Source organism: Thermothelomyces heterothallicus (genome assembly GCF_042370625.1).
Source record: "Thermothelomyces heterothallicus CBS 202.75 unplaced genomic scaffold P884_scaffold_1, whole genome shotgun sequence".
NCBI lineage: Eukaryota > Fungi > Ascomycota > Sordariomycetes > Sordariales > Chaetomiaceae > Thermothelomyces > Thermothelomyces heterothallicus.
Window position 1 is genome coordinate 1,235,956 of NW_027192562.1, and position 18,235 is coordinate 1,254,190.

Genomic DNA, 18,235 nt, shown 5'->3' on the forward strand with positions numbered 1-18,235 from the left:
TCTCCGGTCCTACCTACTCGAAAGCAGACCCTGCTCCTGTCCATGAAAACAATTCAGTGCTCGGACTGCAGTTAGCCGCACCGCTATGTTTCCAAATTAGGCGAGCGTGGTTGGAAGCCTGTGGCGGTGGATACATACCTAGTACATACATACATACATTACGGATTACACTAGCCTGGATCCTAGTTGGAGTGTACACGACGGATTACGGATAGTGGTTCCTGATAACGTTGCCGATACAACCCAATGACCGGATGACGTACAGCCTCGGGAAGCCAGCGGATTGGAGCCAGCTGGGACTGACGCCGGTCCGGCCGCCGCCACGTTAGAGCGAACAACACGCGCCAAGGCAACAACAACCCATTACCGACCGGCCTGTAACTTCTCTGTCCCAAAGCCTTCACCAGCTCCGAACCACGTCGATAGCCCTACAAACGGGACGGTTGTGCAGTCTTATCGCCCATCGGTCTGCGCCATGGGTTCCCGCAAGCGGGCTAAACCCAACCCTGCCGCCGATTCGGGCACTCCGACCTCAACTCCTACTCGTCCTCCTTCCGCCATGCCGTCGCAGCCATCCTCCGCCTCGTCTCGATCAGGAGCTGCTATTACCGACCAGCGTACTCCTCCAGTGTCGGAGGCGGGCAGTGATGGAAGAGACAGAACCCTTGCCAAGCAAGGTTCGAACCAGGCATGTGATACATCGGATTGCCGTGCTCGACGGCCTCAAAGCTGACTGCCTCTATTTCTCAGGTACACAACACCCGAAGCTGGTACGGGTCGTGGCCTCGAGTGTCTAAATCGGTTGCGTCGACCCAGGTCGCGCGGGAAACGATCCTCGGAGGTACATCGAAACCAGCGGGAACAGCGAACCTCAGCCGATTCGAACAAAAGAAGGGCGCCGATTCCGTGAGTGTCAGCGACGGCCCTCAGTCAGGGTCAGCAACGCCAAAGACGCAGGATGATGCGGCGAGCGCTGGAAAATGCCCCTCAGAACCAGCCTCGTTAGCAGCCGGGAATATTGTGAAACCGGAGGAGGACAAGACGAAACCGGGAGACGCCGGCACCGAGAGTGACACAAAACTGCTCGATGCTGGTGGAGAAGAAGAGACGACGAGGCTACCAGCTGAACAATCTGCAAGCGTAGGGACCGAAGAGCAGCCGGCCGCGGCATCGACGCCGCAGAGGCCTTCATCAGGGTGGTTTGGCTGGTTTGCGAGGACAACGACGGCCGAGCCGGTCTCATCGGCAAATGCTCCCGTGCCGGCAGAGACAACATCCCAGGAAGCGAGCGTACCAATACCTGTCGGGGCAGAGCAAACACGACCACCACAAGACTCTCAAACCGACGAGGCATCGAATCCACCCGAAGAAGCCCAAGAGGCTGCCGGCAATCACCACCAACCACCCACGCAGGACAAGAAAGCAACGGGCTACGGGAGCTCTTGGCTGTGGTATTGGTCTAGCAGGACTGCCCCGGCTCCTTCACAGCCCGAGCCCGAGCCTGGGCCGCCGCCCGCGGAACCAGAGGCGACCTCGGCGACAGTCAAAGAACCCGAAGATGTGGTCATGCAGGATGCACCTGCTGCAGAGGCAGCTCCCGAGCAGCCGACCCCCCCGCCCAAGGCAGGGTCGACGTGGGCTTTTTGGTCTCGCGATTCAGGGTCGACATCCACCAAGAAACCCGCGCGACGGCAAGGTGAGCAGGGCCAACTTGCGGTCATGGGAGAAAGGTCGGAAACGCTTCCCCAGAGGGCGAACTCGATGGAATTCGAAAGCACAAAAAGCACACCAGCGGAGGAGCCTTCGCTGAAACCGAAGCAAAAGAAGGAGCGAGAAGAGGCCGCTGCTACCCCTTCGCGGGAACCTTCGTCAAAGAGCAGCAACAAACGCGTGCGCTTAAAGTCCATGGAGGTTGATGGTGCGCTTCCTAGTCGCCCGAGCACGCCACAGGCTGGCCCAACGACTAAGCCGTCTGCTGCCAAAACGCCAGCCGCGGCCAAAGTTTCACCACCTAACCTCTTGCTTCCCTCGTTTGAGGGCACATACAAGCTAAAGGATAACCCGTCCATCATAAAACAGATTGCCCAGCTGCTGCTTAGGACCCGGCAGCCGTCTGGAAAGCACGTGTATCGGACAAAGGAGCCCCCGAAGATCAAGAGTGCTATCGCCATCGGTGTCCACGGGCTCTTCCCCGCGACTTACCTCCGTCCCATGATTGGCCAACCCACCGGAACGTCCATCAAGTTTGCGAACCACTGCGCCGAAGCCATCCGAAGGTGGGCGAACAGCCATGGCTGTGCAGATTGCGAGATCGAAAAGGTCGCGTTGGAAGGAGAGGGCAAGATTGGCGAACGGGTGGAGAACCTGTGGAAGCTGCTGCTGAACTGGATCGATCTCATCCGCAAGGCTGATCTGATTCTGATCGCATGTCACTCGCAGGGTGTGCCCGTCAGCATCATGCTGCTGGCGAAACTCATCGAACTGGGGGTTGTAGGGTCAGCCAGGATCGGCGTTTGCGCAATGGGTGAGTTATTGTCGCTGTGACTCTTGCAGGTGAGCTGTACCCTAACAGTGAGCGTAGCTGGCGTCTCGCTGGGTCCGTTCCCCGATTATCGGACCGGCATGGGCATCTTAATGGGCTCAGCCGCCGAGCTCTGGGAGTTTGCCGACCCCCAGAGCGAGGTGTCCAAGAGACTGGAAGCGTCTCTCAAGGTAGTCCTGAACCACGGCGCGCGTCTTACGTACATTGGTAGCATCGACGATCAGCTTGTGCCGTTGGAGGTTGGTTTCGTCCCGTCCTGCGAGGCAACCTCGAATACTTACGGTTATAACTAGTCAGCCATATATGCGCCGGCCCATCATCCCTACATCTACCGGGCCGTCTTCATCGACGGCCGCATCCACGCACCCGATTTGTTGGTTCCCTCAAGCTCCCTCCCCCACCCCCCCCACCCCCCCGGCGGCTCCCTCAGCTTTCCTCCGTCCCGGAGCAGGACTAACGCTAATCCTTTGTAGCATCGCCCACTTGGTCGGCTTTGCGCTCAAACTACGCAACCTCGGCGTGTCGGACCACGGCCTGATCCGCGAGCTCTCGACGCCATTGGCAGGGAGCCTGTATTCAGGGGAAGGCCACTCCCGCCTCTACGACGAGGAACAGGTCTACGATCTGGCCGTGACGCACGCGCTAGAGACGACCAACTTGGAGGGGCCGTGCGAGGTGGTGCACACCAGGAGGAGCGGTGCAGGCGGCGACGGCGGCGTCGGCCAGCCGAATCCCAACCCGTACCATCTACCCTGGATCATGCGCGGGCTGCTGGAGGAGGACTTTGTCAAGACGGAGCTGTCGGCGGAGACGGCGGAGCTGGTGAGGCAGTTCGACGACTGGAAGCCGGTCACGAAGGCGCTGAAGGACGTCAAGTATCGGCTGGAGGCCGTTAGGTCAAAGCTGTGACCCAAGGAGATCCTAATGGGTACAAGCAAGGCATGGGTTGGCGTAAATATCGGCGAAGACGGTTGGGGTGCTTTGGGATCGGACACGACGACCCGATGCTTGTTGCGGTAAGAAGAGATGGATGGCCCCCTTCACTGCTGCCGTATTGGGAGTTTAGCCGAGGAGTTTGAGGGTTTCGAGGGGTGCAAGTTCGCAACGCAGTACATACAATGTTGCAGGCCTTCATGAGCCGCCTGCTACTGACCTAGGTATACCCGAGCCAATAGACCTTAGCGCAAGAGTTTTGGGGTGGTGGTGGCGACTGTAATTCTGAGCTCCCAATGAAGACTATCATGACGAATTTGTCTTGTGTTCAACACCAGAAATGCAGACAATAACAGGTAAGGTCTATACAAGGTTCACTAGCGTATAGTTATAGTTACAAGAGACTCCTCCTCTTACTCCTGTTCTTACAATTCCAAACACACACACCCACACATACATGGACCCTCACAACACACCACTACTCTCGCTTCTTTTCCTACCGCCGCCCCAAACCCCACTGATAAATCACGTCTTGTATCTGATCCCACGACATCTCCGCGGTCTTGACGCCGTGCGCCGTCGCCTCCTGCAGCACGACGGTGGGGGCGCCGCTCCCCTTGCCGCGGTTCTCCACCATGCCGCCGACGACCATCTTGGCGACGCGGCGCAGGTCCTGGACCGTCAGGTCGTTGATCTTCCTCGTCATCTCCCGCACGGCGATCTTGCGGCCGTGCACCTGGACCTGGCGGCCGAGGTCCTCGAGCTCGACCATGCGGCTCTCGAGGTTCATCAGGAGGCTGCTGCGCAGCTGGTTCTTGGCGCGGGCGACCTCGACCGGGTTGAGGGCCGAGTAGCCGCCGTCGACGGTCAGGGCCTGCAGCTCGCGGCACATGACCTGCAGCATGGCGGCGGTGCGGCCCGGGTAGCACGAGGCGGCGATGCCGAAGAGGCCCGAGTCGGTGTACGAGTGGTTGAAGGCGACGCACGACTCGACCCAGCCGTGCTGGTTGAGCACGTTGGTGTACAGGCGCGAGTACATGCCCTTGCCGGGCCCGCCGGCCGAGAAGGAGCCGCCGCCGCCCAGGAGGGTCTGGAGCGTCGCGAGGGCGTAGATGTCGTCCGATGAGATGGGGAGGCCCTCGAAGGCCAGCTGGATGTGCGTGAACGTCGGGAGGTTGGGGTTCAGCGGGAGCGGTTGGGGCGGGAGGGACAAGAAGCCGCCGGTGTAGTGTGCCGGGCGGGAGAGGTCCTCGGCGGATATCGGGGTGATGGGGGCGGAAGGGGAAGAGCCGCTGCCGGATGGGGAGAAGCTCTTGAGGAATGGAATCTTGGAGAGCAGCCCGGACGGCTCCGGATCGGAGGATGGGGACGACGAGGAAGAAGACGAAGACGAAGACGAGGCGTCGGAGGCACCGCTGGACTCCGACCTCGCCGAGTCGAGCGACGTTTCCGAGCCGGTCCTCGACAGCGGCGAAGGCGCTGGTGCCATGTCCCCAAAATGCCGCTCGGCCAACCGGACGGCCTCTTCGTGCGGCACGCCCGCGAAGGCGACGACGATGCGATCCGGCCGGTAGAAAGCATCCCGGTACGCCCGGATGACGTCTCTGTTGATAGCGCCTAGCCTCTCCTGGGGGCAGAGCAGCGGATTCCCGAGCGTGTTGTCCTTGAAGGCGGCGGTATGCACCAGCTCGGGCAGGATCAGCTCGGGTTTGGACCATATCTCCCTCACTTCGTACTCGGCCGTCTCGATTTGTTGCCGAATCTCCTCGTCGGTAAGCTTCGGGTCGCGGATCGTCTCGGCCAGCAGGCCAACGGTGGTCGGGATGGCCGAGTTGAACGTCGCCGCCTGATACATCATCGACTCCCTCGAGGACGCGCATTGAATGTTCCCGCCCAGCTTCTCGACCGTCTCGAGCATTTCGTCGGCCGACCGCGACCCGGTCGACTTAAAAGCTAGCCGGTCCATGATGTGACTCGCGCCGCGCAGCGACTCGTTTTCGTACCGCGACCCGGCATCGATGTAGACGCCCACGCCCGAGAAAGCATCAGGAAGGTCTTCGGATGCCACCCGGATGCCGTTGGGAAGGGTGGTCACCCTGTCGCGCTCGGTCGGTTCCTGGGCCATTCATCAGCCTCCAGTCGCGGGTCATCCCCCCCCCCCCCCCCCTTTTAAAACACAGATATCTATCGCCAAGGACTGGCCGATGCAGCCTACCTTGGAGGGCGCTTGCACCCTAATTCCTCGACCGACCGCGGTCGCTAGCGTCCTCGCCGGAAAGGACGGGCGACCGCCGCTAAGGGTGTTCCATGGCTGACGAGGCCGGGTGAGTAGCCGCGTTGGCCGGCAGGATCGGAGCATGACTGTGGTTGGGTCCGGCGGTCCGTCGAGAGTGCTCGGTGCTGTCGCAGAATTTCTCGGAGCGTCACTTGGTCGAAGACAAATCCATGGCTGCTGCTTGCGTTCGCGCCCGGGGCGCTATCGATAAGAAAGCCCGGCCGTCTTGGCAAACGGACCTACTCGTACTGTGGTACTCCGTACACTGCCTTGCTGCCTTGTGTAGGTACAGCAGCACCCGCACACCAAAAGCCTGGCCTCCAGGTAACTACTGCGCACCTACGTCAGCTGTGCAGCGCTGCGAGCCCAAGGGGCCATGAATGCTGCTCCGAACGCAGAGCGAGTTTCCCTACGGAATACCGCGCGTGCGTACGTGGCGTACGCGTATACATGCATCACAGAGGCAGGGAACGCTTTTATACTACGTCAATCATTTGAATGGTACGGAGTAATCCGTACATGTAATCCGTAGTTACTCCGGCACTGCGTCTTGGTTATCGCTGGGACATGGCCACTTGAGGCGGGGACGAACCTCGGGGCCTTCACAATCATCGCCGACGCACCTAGGGCATGTATACAACACTCTCGTCTCGGATGAGAGTCCGTCAATGCTTGACCGAGGGGTTCTATGGGGACAACGCTTCTAGACAATTTGCCGGCCGCAGAAGCACAAGAGTGCTGCGAAGCCATACAATGTATATTCTAAGTCATCCGTATAACTACTCAAAGTTCGGAACACCTCACCGCACCAACTCCCCCGACTAACCTTTGGTACCTGGAGACCTTAGGTGATAGGTATCGTATCCGAAGGAGGTCGGTACCTAATGTAATTAATGTACGCATGTAGTGTACGTAGGTAACATACAGTCAGAGACAAGTACGCGCACAACTAGAACAAACCGCCCCGTTGAGACCAAGGCCCGTACCGTAAGGTACTAAAAGGAGGTCAGGGGGTTCTGTGGCGTTGTCTCACCCCCATTCCGAAAGATTGCGAGTACATACATAACTCTAATCCGTACATACCTCAGCGAGCTCAGGTAGTTAGTAGGGAACGCTAGTGTGCGGATTACTGGCCCTGCAGTAGGTCCTACGCAGCGGCGGATGCGGGGGGGGGGCTTCGCCACCCAGCCAACCGCCTGAGCGCCCCCTTATTTCGGCGACCCCTCTGGGTCGCAACAGCCGATTTTAAAGGAGTCGGTCAAGTGACAAGAGCATGCGGGCTCAGTCGATGTCTCGAGGAAGGCGCCAGAACCAGCATTGGCATCAAGCGCGACTCACCTATCGGATTCAACGCCTCTGAGTCAGAAGATTTCCCCTGACAGCCACCGAATCCCTTGCCGTGCTGACCTCGCACCTGTGTGCAGCCAAGTCGGTCCGCAACGGAATCCCAGGGCAACCCGGGCCAAAATCAGGACCCAACAACAGCACACATAATCTAGCGAGAAGGTCGGTTTGCTCGAGACCAACGACTTTTCGCACTTCGCAGAGGCCCGCAACTCCCTGCCTTGACCCACTAGGCCACCAAACCAAGGACATCCCCCTAGGCCGTGAGGCTTCGCAACCGGTTCACCCATTGACAGGTACAATTCTCCAACCGGAACCTTTTTATCAATTTCCTGCTCGGGCTCCAAGAGGACTGGAGGTTACGCGGCTCGGTGCAGTGCAAGATTTTTTTTTTGCTATTATTTAATCAATTGTTTTTGCGTCACTTGGTCTGGTGCTACTGTGCTATCCAGGGCACCGGGCGGTTTCTGTTTCAAACCATAGCACTGCGCCAGGCGAATCAGGGACTTCGTTTTCCCCCCAACGGCCGCAAACACTTCGCAATCCTCGAGAGCCGACAGGTGACAGCGCCGGTCTTTTCGGCTCCTCCACCCCGACAACACACCGAACCACAAGCGGTCCCCGTCAATGTTCACGCAACCTGCGGCCTCGCCCACGTCTACGGGGCCTGGAAACCTTGCTGTCTCCCCCGTCACCGCGACTCCCGCGTCATCGACACCGCCTTCGAGAAGCAGCCGCCTACGAGGCTTGAGCTACCTACGCAACTACACGCAAACCCACATCCTGTCCCGCGAGCACAGTTCCCACAACACCCACAATACCCACACCACTTACACCACCCACGAGCCCGCCGCTCCGGCCACTCAACCTGCATCGTCAACACCATCGCCGCCAATCTCCCAAACAAACCCGTGGTTTAGTGCCCTACGCAACAACGACTTGAACGCCGCCCCCGCCCCAGATAACAACAGCACTAGCCCCTCCTCCCCCCCTCGCACCAACCGTTTCCCCCAGCTCGTGCCCGCTCTCGCCCATCCTCTCGGGCTGTCAACCTCGTCCTCCTCCTCGGGAGAGAGAGCCAACTCAGGAATTGCAGCAGCAACTCCGCCGGCCGATCCCCCTCAAGCCCCTGTCCACATCGATTCGGACACTGCGGCTCGAACAGCAGGCACGCCGGGGACCCTTCCGCCAGCAGACAACATGACCCGAACGCGCTCTACCACCGCCGGCGATACCGCTGCTCGCCACGAGGGGGGCAGTAGCAACTTTGACTCACTACCGTCAATTCGGTTCAGTACCTTCTACGACCCGCGCGCTACCCGACCGTCGCTCAAGTTCTCGCCGATCTCTCGCACCCTCCCTACAGGCAAGGAAGTCATTCGTGTTGGCCGGTATTCCGAGAGGGATAACCAACCCAACGTCCCGCCAAATACCCCCTCGGCAGCCCCCGTGGGTTTCAAGAGCAAGGTGGTCAGTCGGCGGCACTGCGAGTTCTGGTATGAGGACGGCAAGTGGTACATCAAGGATGTCAAGAGCAGTTCGGGGACCTTTCTGAATCACATTCGCCTCAGCCCTCCTGGTACCGAGTCGAAGCCGTACCCTGTGAACGATGGCGATATTGTGCAGCTGGGCATTGACTTCAAAGGGGGCGAGGAGATGATCTTCCGCTGCGTCAAGATGAGGCTGGAGTTGAACCGTGGCTGGCAAAACAAGCTGAACACCTTCAAGTGAGCAATTCCCCCTCCCCCCCACCCCTCCCCAACTCCCTTCCGGGGTCTGATGTCCAATTGTCGCTGATACTAACATCTATCCAGCATGGCCACGCATAAGCGGCTAAGGAACATGGCAGCCGGCAATGCCAACACGTCGGGGTCATATTCGCAAGACTGCTCAATCTGCCTCAACAGCATAGCGGTAAGTGTTTCTTTTTCTTGCACCACCCCGAACCAGCGTTGGCTGACAACTCTCAGCCATGCCAGTGTCTCTTCGTTGCGCCCTGCTCCCATACATGGCACTACAAGTGCATCCGATCCCTCCTCACCTCTCCTTCCTACCCCATCTTCATCTGCCCAAACTGCCGTGCTGCAGCCGACCTTGAGGCAGAAGTAGAGGATCCAGAGGATTGGGAGCAGCTCGACTCAGATGAAGGTGCAGCAGCAGCACAGGAAGGAGCCTCACTACAACCGCCGGCGGCCGACCCCGATAACTCGAATAGTTCCGCTGCCTCGGCGCCGCGCTCATCGAGGGAATCAGCACATAACGGTCAACTCGCTCCACAGCAGCAGCAACAAAGACAACCGACCGAGCCAACAGACATGGACCTGCTAATCGACCCCTCCCCTCCGCGGGAGCAATCCCCACCGCGGCTCGACGGCGCTGTAACCCATGGGGACGCGACAGTTCTGTCACACGCGGTCTCCAATCCCATGCCCATCCCCTCCCCAGCCCAGCGGACCCCACCAGACGATCGCCGCGAAGCCAGGACGCCCTCGCCCACCAGTGCGCCAGTGACTAACGGTCACGAGGGCCCGATCACGCCGCGGAACGACGCCGGGCCGTGGGTGTTTGATGGCAGCGGAGTAAGACTAAGTTCTGAGGGCGCTCGTCCCGCGGCGGCCGCTCTCAGCCAGGGTGGCGCCAACCACGCTGCGAGAAGCAGCCTCGAGGCCGCTGTCCAGGCAGCTAGTGCGAGGCTGGCGATGGACAATGTTGGTTCGTGAGTGGCACGCATGAGTGTGGTTCCGGGGAGGCCGTCATCGAAGGAGCTCGGGCATTGAAGGGTTGGCATGACTATTCGCCCTCTTCAGCGGTGATTTCATATGGCATGATGTTTTTGATTGCGTCACCATTTTCCTTCCCGTCTATTTCGCTCATTTCCCCGTTTCGCTTTGGGTGTTTTTCGGTTCTCAGTCGAGTATAGCACAAAGGGCGGGCGCATTGCACACAGCACAGTTGGGAGTTGACGGTTGGGACTGGTCTATCTGGCAGAGAGGGATATGCACTTCCGAAGGACAGATGGAAAGGTTACTGTCGTTCCGGGGGTTCTTGGGACTGGGTTTTGCCACAACTGTGTTACCTTGTCCTTTGATGCTTTTCTATACGTTTATATATGTGATTCTTAGTCCTCAGTGCCGCATGATGGTGCGGTGGATGTGCTACTCCTCTCAGAGTAAGGTCAGGTTTTGGGTTTAAAGTCGTATTTGTTCGCCAAAGTAGACGAACCTTTGTTTACAATTAACGAGTGACGGCAGACAAGGGGACTGGGTGGCTTGAGGCGTAGCCTTCCTGACCACAGCCCAGGAACCGTTCTCTCGATCCATTGGTTGCTCTCCACTGCTTTCTAGAACCTCACGCCTTACTATATTATATCAATGTCAGAGGTGATCACAAAATGAACGCGGCTTTGAACCGCACTGCATTACGCATCGCTGTATTGCATCGCTGACACCAACTGCAGCCTCCCAACTTGAGCACAAGAGACAAAAGACGAAACGCAATCTCAAACCCCAACACCACAGTTCACAACACATCACGTCTTGAAGACAGACAAACCCAACCTCTCAATCTCCCTTCCCTCGGCCGTGCCCCGCCCCGCGGCCTCCAGCAGGCGCGTCCACGCCTCGGCATCCCTGATCTTGACCGCCTCCTCGGCCGCCTTGACGCGCATCCCGCATTTTTCGTACATGACCACAGCCTGGCCCGGCTCGAGACCGGTGCACTTGGGTATGAAGGTCGCTGCCAGGCGCGGATTGCCTGCTTGGAGGATCAGGTTGTAGAATGGCTGGCAGCGGGGCGTTCGCGGAGCGAGTCAGCGGGCTGGAGCTCAGAACAGGGGGGGGCCGCCGCGGAGGGCGGGTAAGGGGAATTTGGGGCTTGTGCGTACCTGCCAGCCGATGGGGCTCTTGCGCTGCCGGGATATCTCTTCAAGCTCGTTCCAGTCGCGCTTGGCCACGAGGGCTTGGAGCCTGAAATTTTGATTGTGTGAGCTGTCCTCGCTCCGCAAAGAGAGCAGTAGAATATCAATCAATCGGGTGAGGCCAAAAAACCTACCGAATCCACCAGGCCACCTTCTCAGGCACCTTGAACTCGCTCTGGATCTTCTTCGCTCTGCCGTGGTACCCCAACCGGATGAGCTTGAACATGGTCTGATTGACTGACAGTCCCGTGAAGGTGTCCGTCAAGTCGCGATCAAATGCCTCCTGCATCCGCAGCAGCGTTGTCGCTTCTTTCAGCGCGCCCAGCTCGAACGCATGCTCTTTGACGTTGTCCGAAAGCAGTTTTGCGGCGATGGCGAGCTTGTCACTTGCCGTTCGGCTCTCGGGCTGGCGCAGGGCGTCGCGGATAAACACAGATGCTCCGTCCAGGCGACGGTCGTCTTGGTAGTACAGGTCTTTGAGCAGCGTGGTGTCTTCGCCATCGTCGCCGCCTCCAGCCCCATCCCCTTGGCGCGCCAATGCCTCCACCAAAGCGGTGGCGGTAGGCCGGCTGTTGATGACACGGAAGAATCCGGCCAGGGGCAGCTTGCGCCGGAGCTGATGCAGGACAAAGTAGATCAGGTCTGTGTCCCCGCTTTCGATGGCCTTGTCCAGCGCGAGCTCATCCTCCTCCATGCTCAGTAGCAACGGCACCTGCCTTCCGGCACGTGGCTCGTGGTTGAGGAGCTCGGTGGCCAGGCGGCCCCTCCCTTCGTCGTACGCAGCGCGCGCAATCGTCTCAAAGGATATGCCCGGCTTGCCGGACAGCTTCTCGACAATCTTGCGACAGACGACATCGTCGTCCTCAGAGCCCAATCGGACCTTGGCAGAGGCCCAGTGAACGTAGATCTTGTCGGTCGGTAGCCGCAGGTAGCCTGCGATGCGGAGCGCCAAGAGGTACTGGTGACGGTTGAGCAGGCGGGAGATTAGGCCGGACGGGGAGAGGCGTTGGTACTGCTCGTAGGAAAGAGGCAGGCCAATCTCAAAGAAGCGGACAGCGTTCAGCACCCGTAGCGTCTCGCACATATCTACAAAGTCGTCGCTGTTGTAGACGTCGAGCACCGACTTGCCGAAGGAAGCGGCCTTGAGCAGCTGCTTCTGCCAGTGGACGCTGAATTCCTGGCCGGCCGCGCTCACGCACGTGTCCACGGCCTCGACAAGGTTCGGCCGGATCAGCTGGATATTGTCATCAGCCCTTGGTGACTGCAACTCAAGCTGCTCGACAGCGTCCAGCAATATGGCTGCCGGAGAGTCCGCGCCGAGGCGGAACACTTGCTCCGTGACGTCCGGAACCTTCTGAAGAAAATCGCAGGTATCATTGGCAATGATCCTCACTCCGTCGTAGTCTGTTGCGCTTCGTCAGCGGGAAGGTAGTCACACAGTAAGATGAAAGAGAGCACGCACCGGGGACGATATGTACCCGACCGCCATCGTAGTAGAATTTGGCGGATGAACCGCTCGGACCCACGAGGTGGACTTCATCCTCCCACGCAATAACCACGGCATCATTCCCACACCACTCGAAATACTTTGGGGGGATTTTGGACCTGGAGTCATGCTCGCTGAAGCGGCTCTCGAAGTCGCTGGTGATGACGTGTGCCTTGCCATTCGTCGTATAGAGGGAACAGAACTTCCCATTCGGCGACACGGCGATGTGGGTGAAGGGGCCGATATCCAAGAAGCGGTCCCTGCATTCGCCGGCATCGGATACGTATATGGTCTGGTTGATGCTCAGGAGCACCTCGACCGACCGAGACAGCGTGTGAGCGGGCGGGATGATGTTCCACGCGTGGACATGGCCCTCTGGGGGCGGAGCTAGAAGCTTGGGACGCGGCTCGTCATACGACGAGACCGAGACCAAGGAGTTGTTGTTCAGGAGGGCGACAAGACCGTGGTCGTAGAACCTGCACGACTTGACTCCAACCTGGTCGGCACCATTACCCAAGGAGAACTGGTTGAACTCGCCATGCAGGTCGTAGTAACATCGCACGGTCCCGTCGGCCGTGACGACCAGCAGCTTCTCATCCTCGGACCAGCCCAGACCCTTGATGGAACCCTGGTCCCAGTTGATGCGCCGGAGGAGCTTGCCGGCGCAGCTGTAGATGTCGATGCTGGGCTTGGAGGGCTTTGTTGGTTGGAAGGCGATCAACTTCTCCTCATCGCGGTAGAGGGCTGTTGCCGCGTCAGAGGCGTGGCTGGCGGAAGTGGAGGGTGTGGTTGAAGAGGGAACGCCATCCACTACTACTCACCGATGGCGCCTCCGTAGGGAGCCCCCGCGACCAAGTAGTTGTCGAGCTCGAGGTCCTGGTCAAACACTTGGGTGTAAAGCTGGATCTTGCGGTAAAAGCGCTCGCCAAGCTGTTCCCAGCCTGCAGTGGGATGAGCGACGTCCATCGTTTGTCATGTCTCCATGCTTGTTTTGCTGTGGTAGAAAGTTAAGGTGAGCCGAGAGTGGCTGCGAGGATTGATCGTACAGTACAGTACTAGTTATAGGGACCTTAGAGCCCGGTTGATTGATGAGTGGCCCTGCAACTGCAGTGGATGCCTGTGAGGCGGCGGACCTCGCACGGTGCTCACCAGCCCGGCCAAGATACATAAGCACTGTATGTACTGTACGGATTAGTTACAGACATAAGTTACCATCCTTGGGTACCACTGAAGCCAACCAGGGACAGCCCTACACTACAACTAACTACCTTACTAAGGTTGTGCATCTTGGCAAATCGCGGGGTCAATCAACCGCTCTGCTTCGGCGCCTTTGCATCATCGAAACCGAAGCCAAACGCCCCACGGTACTATGCTGCTTGTTTGTCCCTCCGTCTGCTTCCTTTCCGAATCATTCAGATCCTGCTTGCGTATCCACACATTCCCGTAGCAGGATTGCAACAACACCATGTCAGACTGGAGACAGGAATATCTCGCCGGCATCAGAGATGCCGAAAAGCAGCATCCAGTCAATCAAGAGCTTATCTCGGCGTGTCAGTTGATGGACCCCTCCCTCGCCTGTTGCTCGCCGATTCCGTCAGCGACGACAGCAATCACCTGGGAAAGCTTTTTAAGGTGTCCGCACGTTAGGCTGACCAGCTCCCAGATTCGCAACTGCTCGACCGTGTCTCCGTCCTCGAAGCTGAGAAAGCCGCCCGCGAAACCCAAGCCCAGCCCTCCGCTCCCCCACCCAAATCCGGCACTTCGAAAGACCCAACATCCCCGCCTCCCGACTCCTCTTCCCCGGACGACACTCCCTTAGTAGCACGACTCCGCCTTGAGCTGGCCGAAGCTCTCCGCGCAAAAGGGCAATTCCAACAACGTCTCCAGGCAGCAGAGGAGGAGCTCGCACGCCTCCGCAGCAAGACAGCCTCCGACTCCAAAGCGCTCCGTGATCTCACGGCGGAGCGGCGTACTCTCGCCTTGAAGTTGCGAGACCGCGAGGAGGAGCTCCGCGTCAAAACCAAGCTCGTTGCGGACGTACAGGACGAGCTGGCGGTGCTCAACATGCAGCTCGACATGGTGGAGAGGAAGCGAGCCGAACAGGAAGCCGAGAACAAGCAACTCGTCGAGAGATTCATGAAGCGGGTAGGACAGGAGGTTGAGGCCATGAACCTGGCAAACGATCCCCTGTTCAACCGGAGGAAATGACCGCACAAGTCAAAGATTCGGAAGAGAATCTCGTTGAAAATCGAGCGACTTTGGATCAGTCAATAATGGTTTCTGGACAAGGTACGTTGGAATACATCTCTATGCCGCTCCCTTCCCGACTCGCTTCGCCCTTTTCAGAATCATGCCCAAGCAGATACCGCTGTATGGGGTACTCGTTCCTCTTTGCAGACACGTTCTCCAAACACAGATGCCCGCCCACCAATACTCCTGAAAACCCATCCGAAACCGACCAACACATCTCCAATCCCTGACACGCAGCGAATCATTTCCTCGTCGAAATACAGTATCTACCTGGAGCTCCTGTCCAGCTAACGTAGCCTCCAGGGTAGCTCAGGTGCTCGACTTCCAAGATCGACGACGCAACATCGTTTTCGGCAATCTTGTTGTCGTGGACGAACGTCTTGAGCGACACGATCTTGCACCCCATCTTGAGGTCCAAGAACATATTGACGAGGTGGTCGTTGAGCTGCGACGTGAAAGCCTGGTTGTTGACCAAGACCACGTCCGCTCGTTTGAGCGCCTCCAGAGTCCTCTGATTCTTACGAAAGTCGCCCCGTTCGAGGTACACCTTGCCTGGCGCAATACCCCACAGACGACACCGCGCCGCGAATTCTTTCTTCTGCGCCTCAGCCAGGTTACACGCGTTCTCCATCATCTCGCAACCCCAGCTCTCGCACCCTCTCTCTAGAGCCGCCTGAAGCGTCACGTTGCCGACTCCGGAACCGAGGTCAACGAAGACCATGTCAGAGCTCAGCTTCGTACGGTCAAAGATATCGGAGATAAAGGGGTGGAGCAGCTCGCCATAAACGTTGTCGGTGCCGTTTTCGTACTTGGCGAGCAACTCGACTTTAGGCGCCACCGTGCGGTCGTATATTTGGCCCAAGATGACCTCGACGAGTTCCCGGGGTACGCCGCGCATGGCGTCGATATTCTTCGCTATCGCTCCTTTCTTTTGCAACTCCAGGAGCCGGTCGTTGTAGTCCGCCAAGGCCGCCTTAAACCCGTTCCCATCATTGGTATTCTTGCTCTTTTCCAGCCGGCGATAGATTCCGGTGTCATGATCCAGAAACGGCTTTGCCTCGGTATCCGTGAGGTACGTCGATGCCGCAATATGGACCACCTTCATGATATCCGCGGCGCCGTCAATCTTATCCTTGCCCCATACGAGCTCGTACCTAATACCCGTTTGATCAGTGATTATCGTCCACAAAACTGCAACGAACGAATCTTCCCCTACCGCTCCATGGACCTAGCCCCGGGATATCGCAGGTATACTACAACTTCGTCCCTCCCCAATCCCATGACTGGCTGGCACTTATTCTCGAGCGATGCCACTTCCGCCGAGTGCACAATCGCCGGTATCTCATCATCATCACCGTCGCCCGCCCATAATTTCGGATGCCGCAACCGCCGGCCCGGATCCTCCGTGTGCGCCCGCTTCCGCCGCTTGCTCGGGTCTAACCTCTCCCGCCAGTCATCGTCGTCCTCAGACCCGGGCTCAGAGTCACTCAAAATGGGCGCGGGGCTTGCGCTCGCGGTGGAGCGTCTGCTGACGAGCGCTGGTCGTTTCCGGTTGGGGTTGCCGGTGCTGGGGGCAGGCGCTGGGGAAGAGTGTGAGGGGGAGGACGCAGGCTGCTGCTGGAGTCGCTTTACGCTCAGGGACGAGGCCGGGACGGGCGAAGCGCGGGGCGTGCCCCGAAGGCTCACGCTGGTGCTGCTACTGCTGCTGGCGCCGGGGGCGTTCGTGGCTGGCTTGGGCGCGACGGCTTGCTGGACCTTGCGCACCTCGGTCTTGACTTTGAACTTGGATTTTTTGTTCAGTATACTCATTTTCCCCGTTTCGCCGCCTGATGTCGAGATGCGATCGGCGACGCGTACATAGGCAGCCTCAAGCGTGCAGGAGCTCGGCGGGTCTTGTCTCTCGGATCCGGAACATGTACGGTATAATCTCGCGAGGGATGCGCAACACGAAATGGGAGACAATGCTTCGTTACGCTGTTGAAGGTAGCGCTATGGCGGAGCGAGCAAAATGACGAGGCCAAGCCGTCTCTTTGTCGGGAAGGGGATAGGTAAAGATGGCGAAGCTGCGGGGTCGACATAGAAAGAAGCGCGCCGGTTGACGGCGACTTTTGAAGTTCGGGGACCGGAGAAGATTTGGGAGCCTTGGCGACGCAGGGGACCCTTCTTCCCGCTGACTACTCTTACGCAGGCACCTGCGCGACTTCCGTTCCGGTGGCGCGTCAGGGCCCAAGAAAACCTTCTCAAAGTCATGTGATATGGTTCCAGAAGCAAGGTGCTCCTTGGAAGAGGCGCTAACTGTAATAAGACTAGCGTAAATTTCAACAATGAGGAAATCGAACCTACGAGGGACAGTAACTTGTATTCATCCTGTCCGTAGAGTACCAAGTACTTTAGTGACTGGAGACGCATTTCGCCGTCGGAAACACAAGTAATCCGTGCTACTTTCCTATTCTCGAGCCCTTTCATGGACGCATCTGACAAGAACACGAGGCTTTAGCAACCCCATCGAAATCTAGGAACTGCGAATTAGTCTTGCTCAGCTCACTTGCAATCAATCAATCGATCGAATTCAGTTACTTGCTCTTGTTCATTTCTGCGGGGGATTGCGCAGCACTTGCCATATACAGAAAGAAGAAGGACTGTATTCAAAAGCCGTTATTAGGGATGTCGAGCCTGCAAATATACCGACCTTAGGCACTAGTCATGTGGTGTGTGTGTCAGAAGCGTATCAGCTTCTGAGGCACTAGCCACGCGAGCTAGCCAGGCATGCTCTCTAAACAGGCATGCTCTCTAAACGCATTGACCATTTAAAGGTTGTCCCCTTCGGAAATGGTTTGGAGCGAGTTCCATAAACTACGGTAGCAAACCTGAGAAAGTACATTATGGCGCTGCAGTTAGAGCTGCAGTGAGGACAGTGAGATGCTTTTCGCAGCAGTATCACTCGGCAGAGGATAGGGGAGAGTAGAGGACGAGACGGTGTGTTGGGAAACGGTATACCCTAACCCTCCGCCTGGTTCAATTCTGACGAAGTGATACACAGCTTCCAGGGGCTCTGAGGTAATCGGATGAACTGATCGGTGCACCGCTGCTTGTCATGACACATACGTGTAACAAACGCTATATAGATAGAACAGCGTGTTTGACGAGTTGAAAAGTCTGTGCCAGAAACATTAGGAGTTGCGTCAAACCATGTGGCGGGCCCGTAGGCTAGTTCCCGAAACGGGGCATCATGCCTGACGTCATGTTTGCGACTTTGTGGTGGACTGGGCCCACCAGGGCTCCAGCCCTACCGAGGTTGCAGCCATCCACATCTTCCTGCAGGTTGGCTCTGGACGCCTCCGTCCTTCTTCCTACAGAACCATCGCCAACTACGTAGCAGAGATACGAAGATCGTCAGTTCTATCCGCGCATCCACCTGCAAGAGACTTCAACTTTGAACATCTTGCTAGGCGGCAGGTTCATTGTTCGGCCAGCCGCAGTTTGCCGCGC

General features: G+C 58.1%; 6 protein-coding genes across 6 annotated transcripts; 3 read left to right on the top strand and 3 right to left on the bottom strand.

Annotated features, from left to right (window-relative positions):
- Nucleotides 1-312: 312 nt before the first annotated feature.
- On the top strand, nucleotides 313-3,751 carry P884DRAFT_214577 (uncharacterized protein). Its single transcript, XM_069439234.1, has 5 exons — nucleotides 313-688; nucleotides 751-2,524; nucleotides 2,582-2,781; nucleotides 2,836-2,915; nucleotides 3,016-3,751. The coding sequence occupies exons 1-5, from the start codon at nucleotides 476-478 to the stop codon at nucleotides 3,449-3,451; spliced, it is 2,703 nt and encodes a 900-aa protein (XP_069301665.1). The 5' UTR covers nucleotides 313-475; the 3' UTR covers nucleotides 3,452-3,751.
- A 220-nt stretch (nucleotides 3,752-3,971) lies between these two features.
- P884DRAFT_189777 (peptidase M16 inactive domain-containing protein) lies at nucleotides 3,972-5,834 on the bottom strand (the record flags this gene model as incomplete). The annotated part of the gene is made up of 2 exons (XM_069437462.1): nucleotides 3,972-5,591; nucleotides 5,691-5,834. 2 exons carry the CDS (start codon nucleotides 5,832-5,834, stop codon nucleotides 3,972-3,974), a joined length of 1,764 nt encoding a protein of 587 aa, XP_069301666.1.
- A 2,460-nt stretch (nucleotides 5,835-8,294) lies between these two features.
- P884DRAFT_190756 (uncharacterized protein) lies at nucleotides 8,295-9,814 on the top strand (the record flags this gene model as incomplete). Its single annotated transcript, XM_069437538.1, has 3 exons — nucleotides 8,295-8,821; nucleotides 8,909-9,008; nucleotides 9,065-9,814. The coding sequence occupies 3 exons, from the start codon at nucleotides 8,295-8,297 to the stop codon at nucleotides 9,812-9,814; spliced, it is 1,377 nt and encodes a 458-aa protein (XP_069301667.1).
- A 627-nt stretch (nucleotides 9,815-10,441) lies between these two features.
- Nucleotides 10,442-13,516, bottom strand: P884DRAFT_234188 (Vps16, N-terminal region-domain-containing protein). Its single transcript, XM_069439906.1, has 5 exons — nucleotides 13,318-13,516; nucleotides 12,473-13,240; nucleotides 11,145-12,414; nucleotides 10,978-11,059; nucleotides 10,442-10,875 (listed from the first exon to the last, which is right to left on the bottom strand). Exons 1-5 carry the CDS (start codon nucleotides 13,460-13,462, stop codon nucleotides 10,624-10,626), a joined length of 2,517 nt encoding a protein of 838 aa, XP_069301668.1. The 5' UTR covers nucleotides 13,463-13,516; the 3' UTR covers nucleotides 10,442-10,623.
- Nucleotides 13,517-13,961: 445 nt separating this feature from the next.
- P884DRAFT_295793 (autophagy-related protein 16) lies at nucleotides 13,962-14,704 on the top strand (the record flags this gene model as incomplete). Its single annotated transcript, XM_069444356.1, has 2 exons — nucleotides 13,962-14,046; nucleotides 14,160-14,704. 2 exons carry the CDS (start codon nucleotides 13,962-13,964, stop codon nucleotides 14,702-14,704), a joined length of 630 nt encoding a protein of 209 aa, XP_069301669.1.
- Nucleotides 14,705-14,734: 30 nt separating this feature from the next.
- On the bottom strand, nucleotides 14,735-16,865 carry P884DRAFT_281719 (histone H3-K79 methyltransferase-like protein). Its single transcript, XM_069443561.1, has 2 exons — nucleotides 15,963-16,865; nucleotides 14,735-15,900 (listed from the first exon to the last, which is right to left on the bottom strand). The coding sequence occupies exons 1-2, from the start codon at nucleotides 16,553-16,555 to the stop codon at nucleotides 14,988-14,990; spliced, it is 1,506 nt and encodes a 501-aa protein (XP_069301670.1). The 5' UTR covers nucleotides 16,556-16,865; the 3' UTR covers nucleotides 14,735-14,987.
- Between the last annotated feature and the right edge of the window lie 1,370 nt (nucleotides 16,866-18,235).

What these genes read in the sequence shown, in the direction of transcription:
- P884DRAFT_234188 (XM_069439906.1), bottom strand. Translation starts at nt 13,462, where the DNA reads ATGGACGTCGCTCATCCCACTGCAGGCTGGGAACAGCTTGGCGAGCGC. An exon ending in TCGGGTACATATCGTCCCCG is followed by an intron (nt 12,415 to 12,472) that starts GTGCGTGCTCTC and finishes GAAGCGCAACAG; the next exon opens with ACTACGACGGAGTGAGGATC. An exon ending in AGAGCCCCATCGGCTGGCAG is followed by an intron (nt 10,876 to 10,977) that starts GTACGCACAAGC and finishes CCCCGCTGCCAG; the next exon opens with CCATTCTACAACCTGATCCT.
- P884DRAFT_214577 (XM_069439234.1), top strand. Translation starts at nt 476, where the DNA reads ATGGGTTCCCGCAAGCGGGCTAAACCCAACCCTGCCGCCGATTCGGGC. An exon ending in ATCAGCTTGTGCCGTTGGAG is followed by an intron (nt 2,782 to 2,835) that starts GTTGGTTTCGTC and finishes GGTTATAACTAG; the next exon opens with TCAGCCATATATGCGCCGGC. An exon ending in CGCATCCACGCACCCGATTT is followed by an intron (nt 2,916 to 3,015) that starts GTTGGTTCCCTC and finishes AATCCTTTGTAG; the next exon opens with CATCGCCCACTTGGTCGGCT.
- P884DRAFT_281719 (XM_069443561.1), bottom strand. Translation starts at nt 16,555, where the DNA reads ATGAGTATACTGAACAAAAAATCCAAGTTCAAAGTCAAGACCGAGGTG. An exon ending in GGGGCTAGGTCCATGGAGCG is followed by an intron (nt 15,901 to 15,962) that starts GTAGGGGAAGAT and finishes AACGGGTATTAG; the next exon opens with GTACGAGCTCGTATGGGGCA.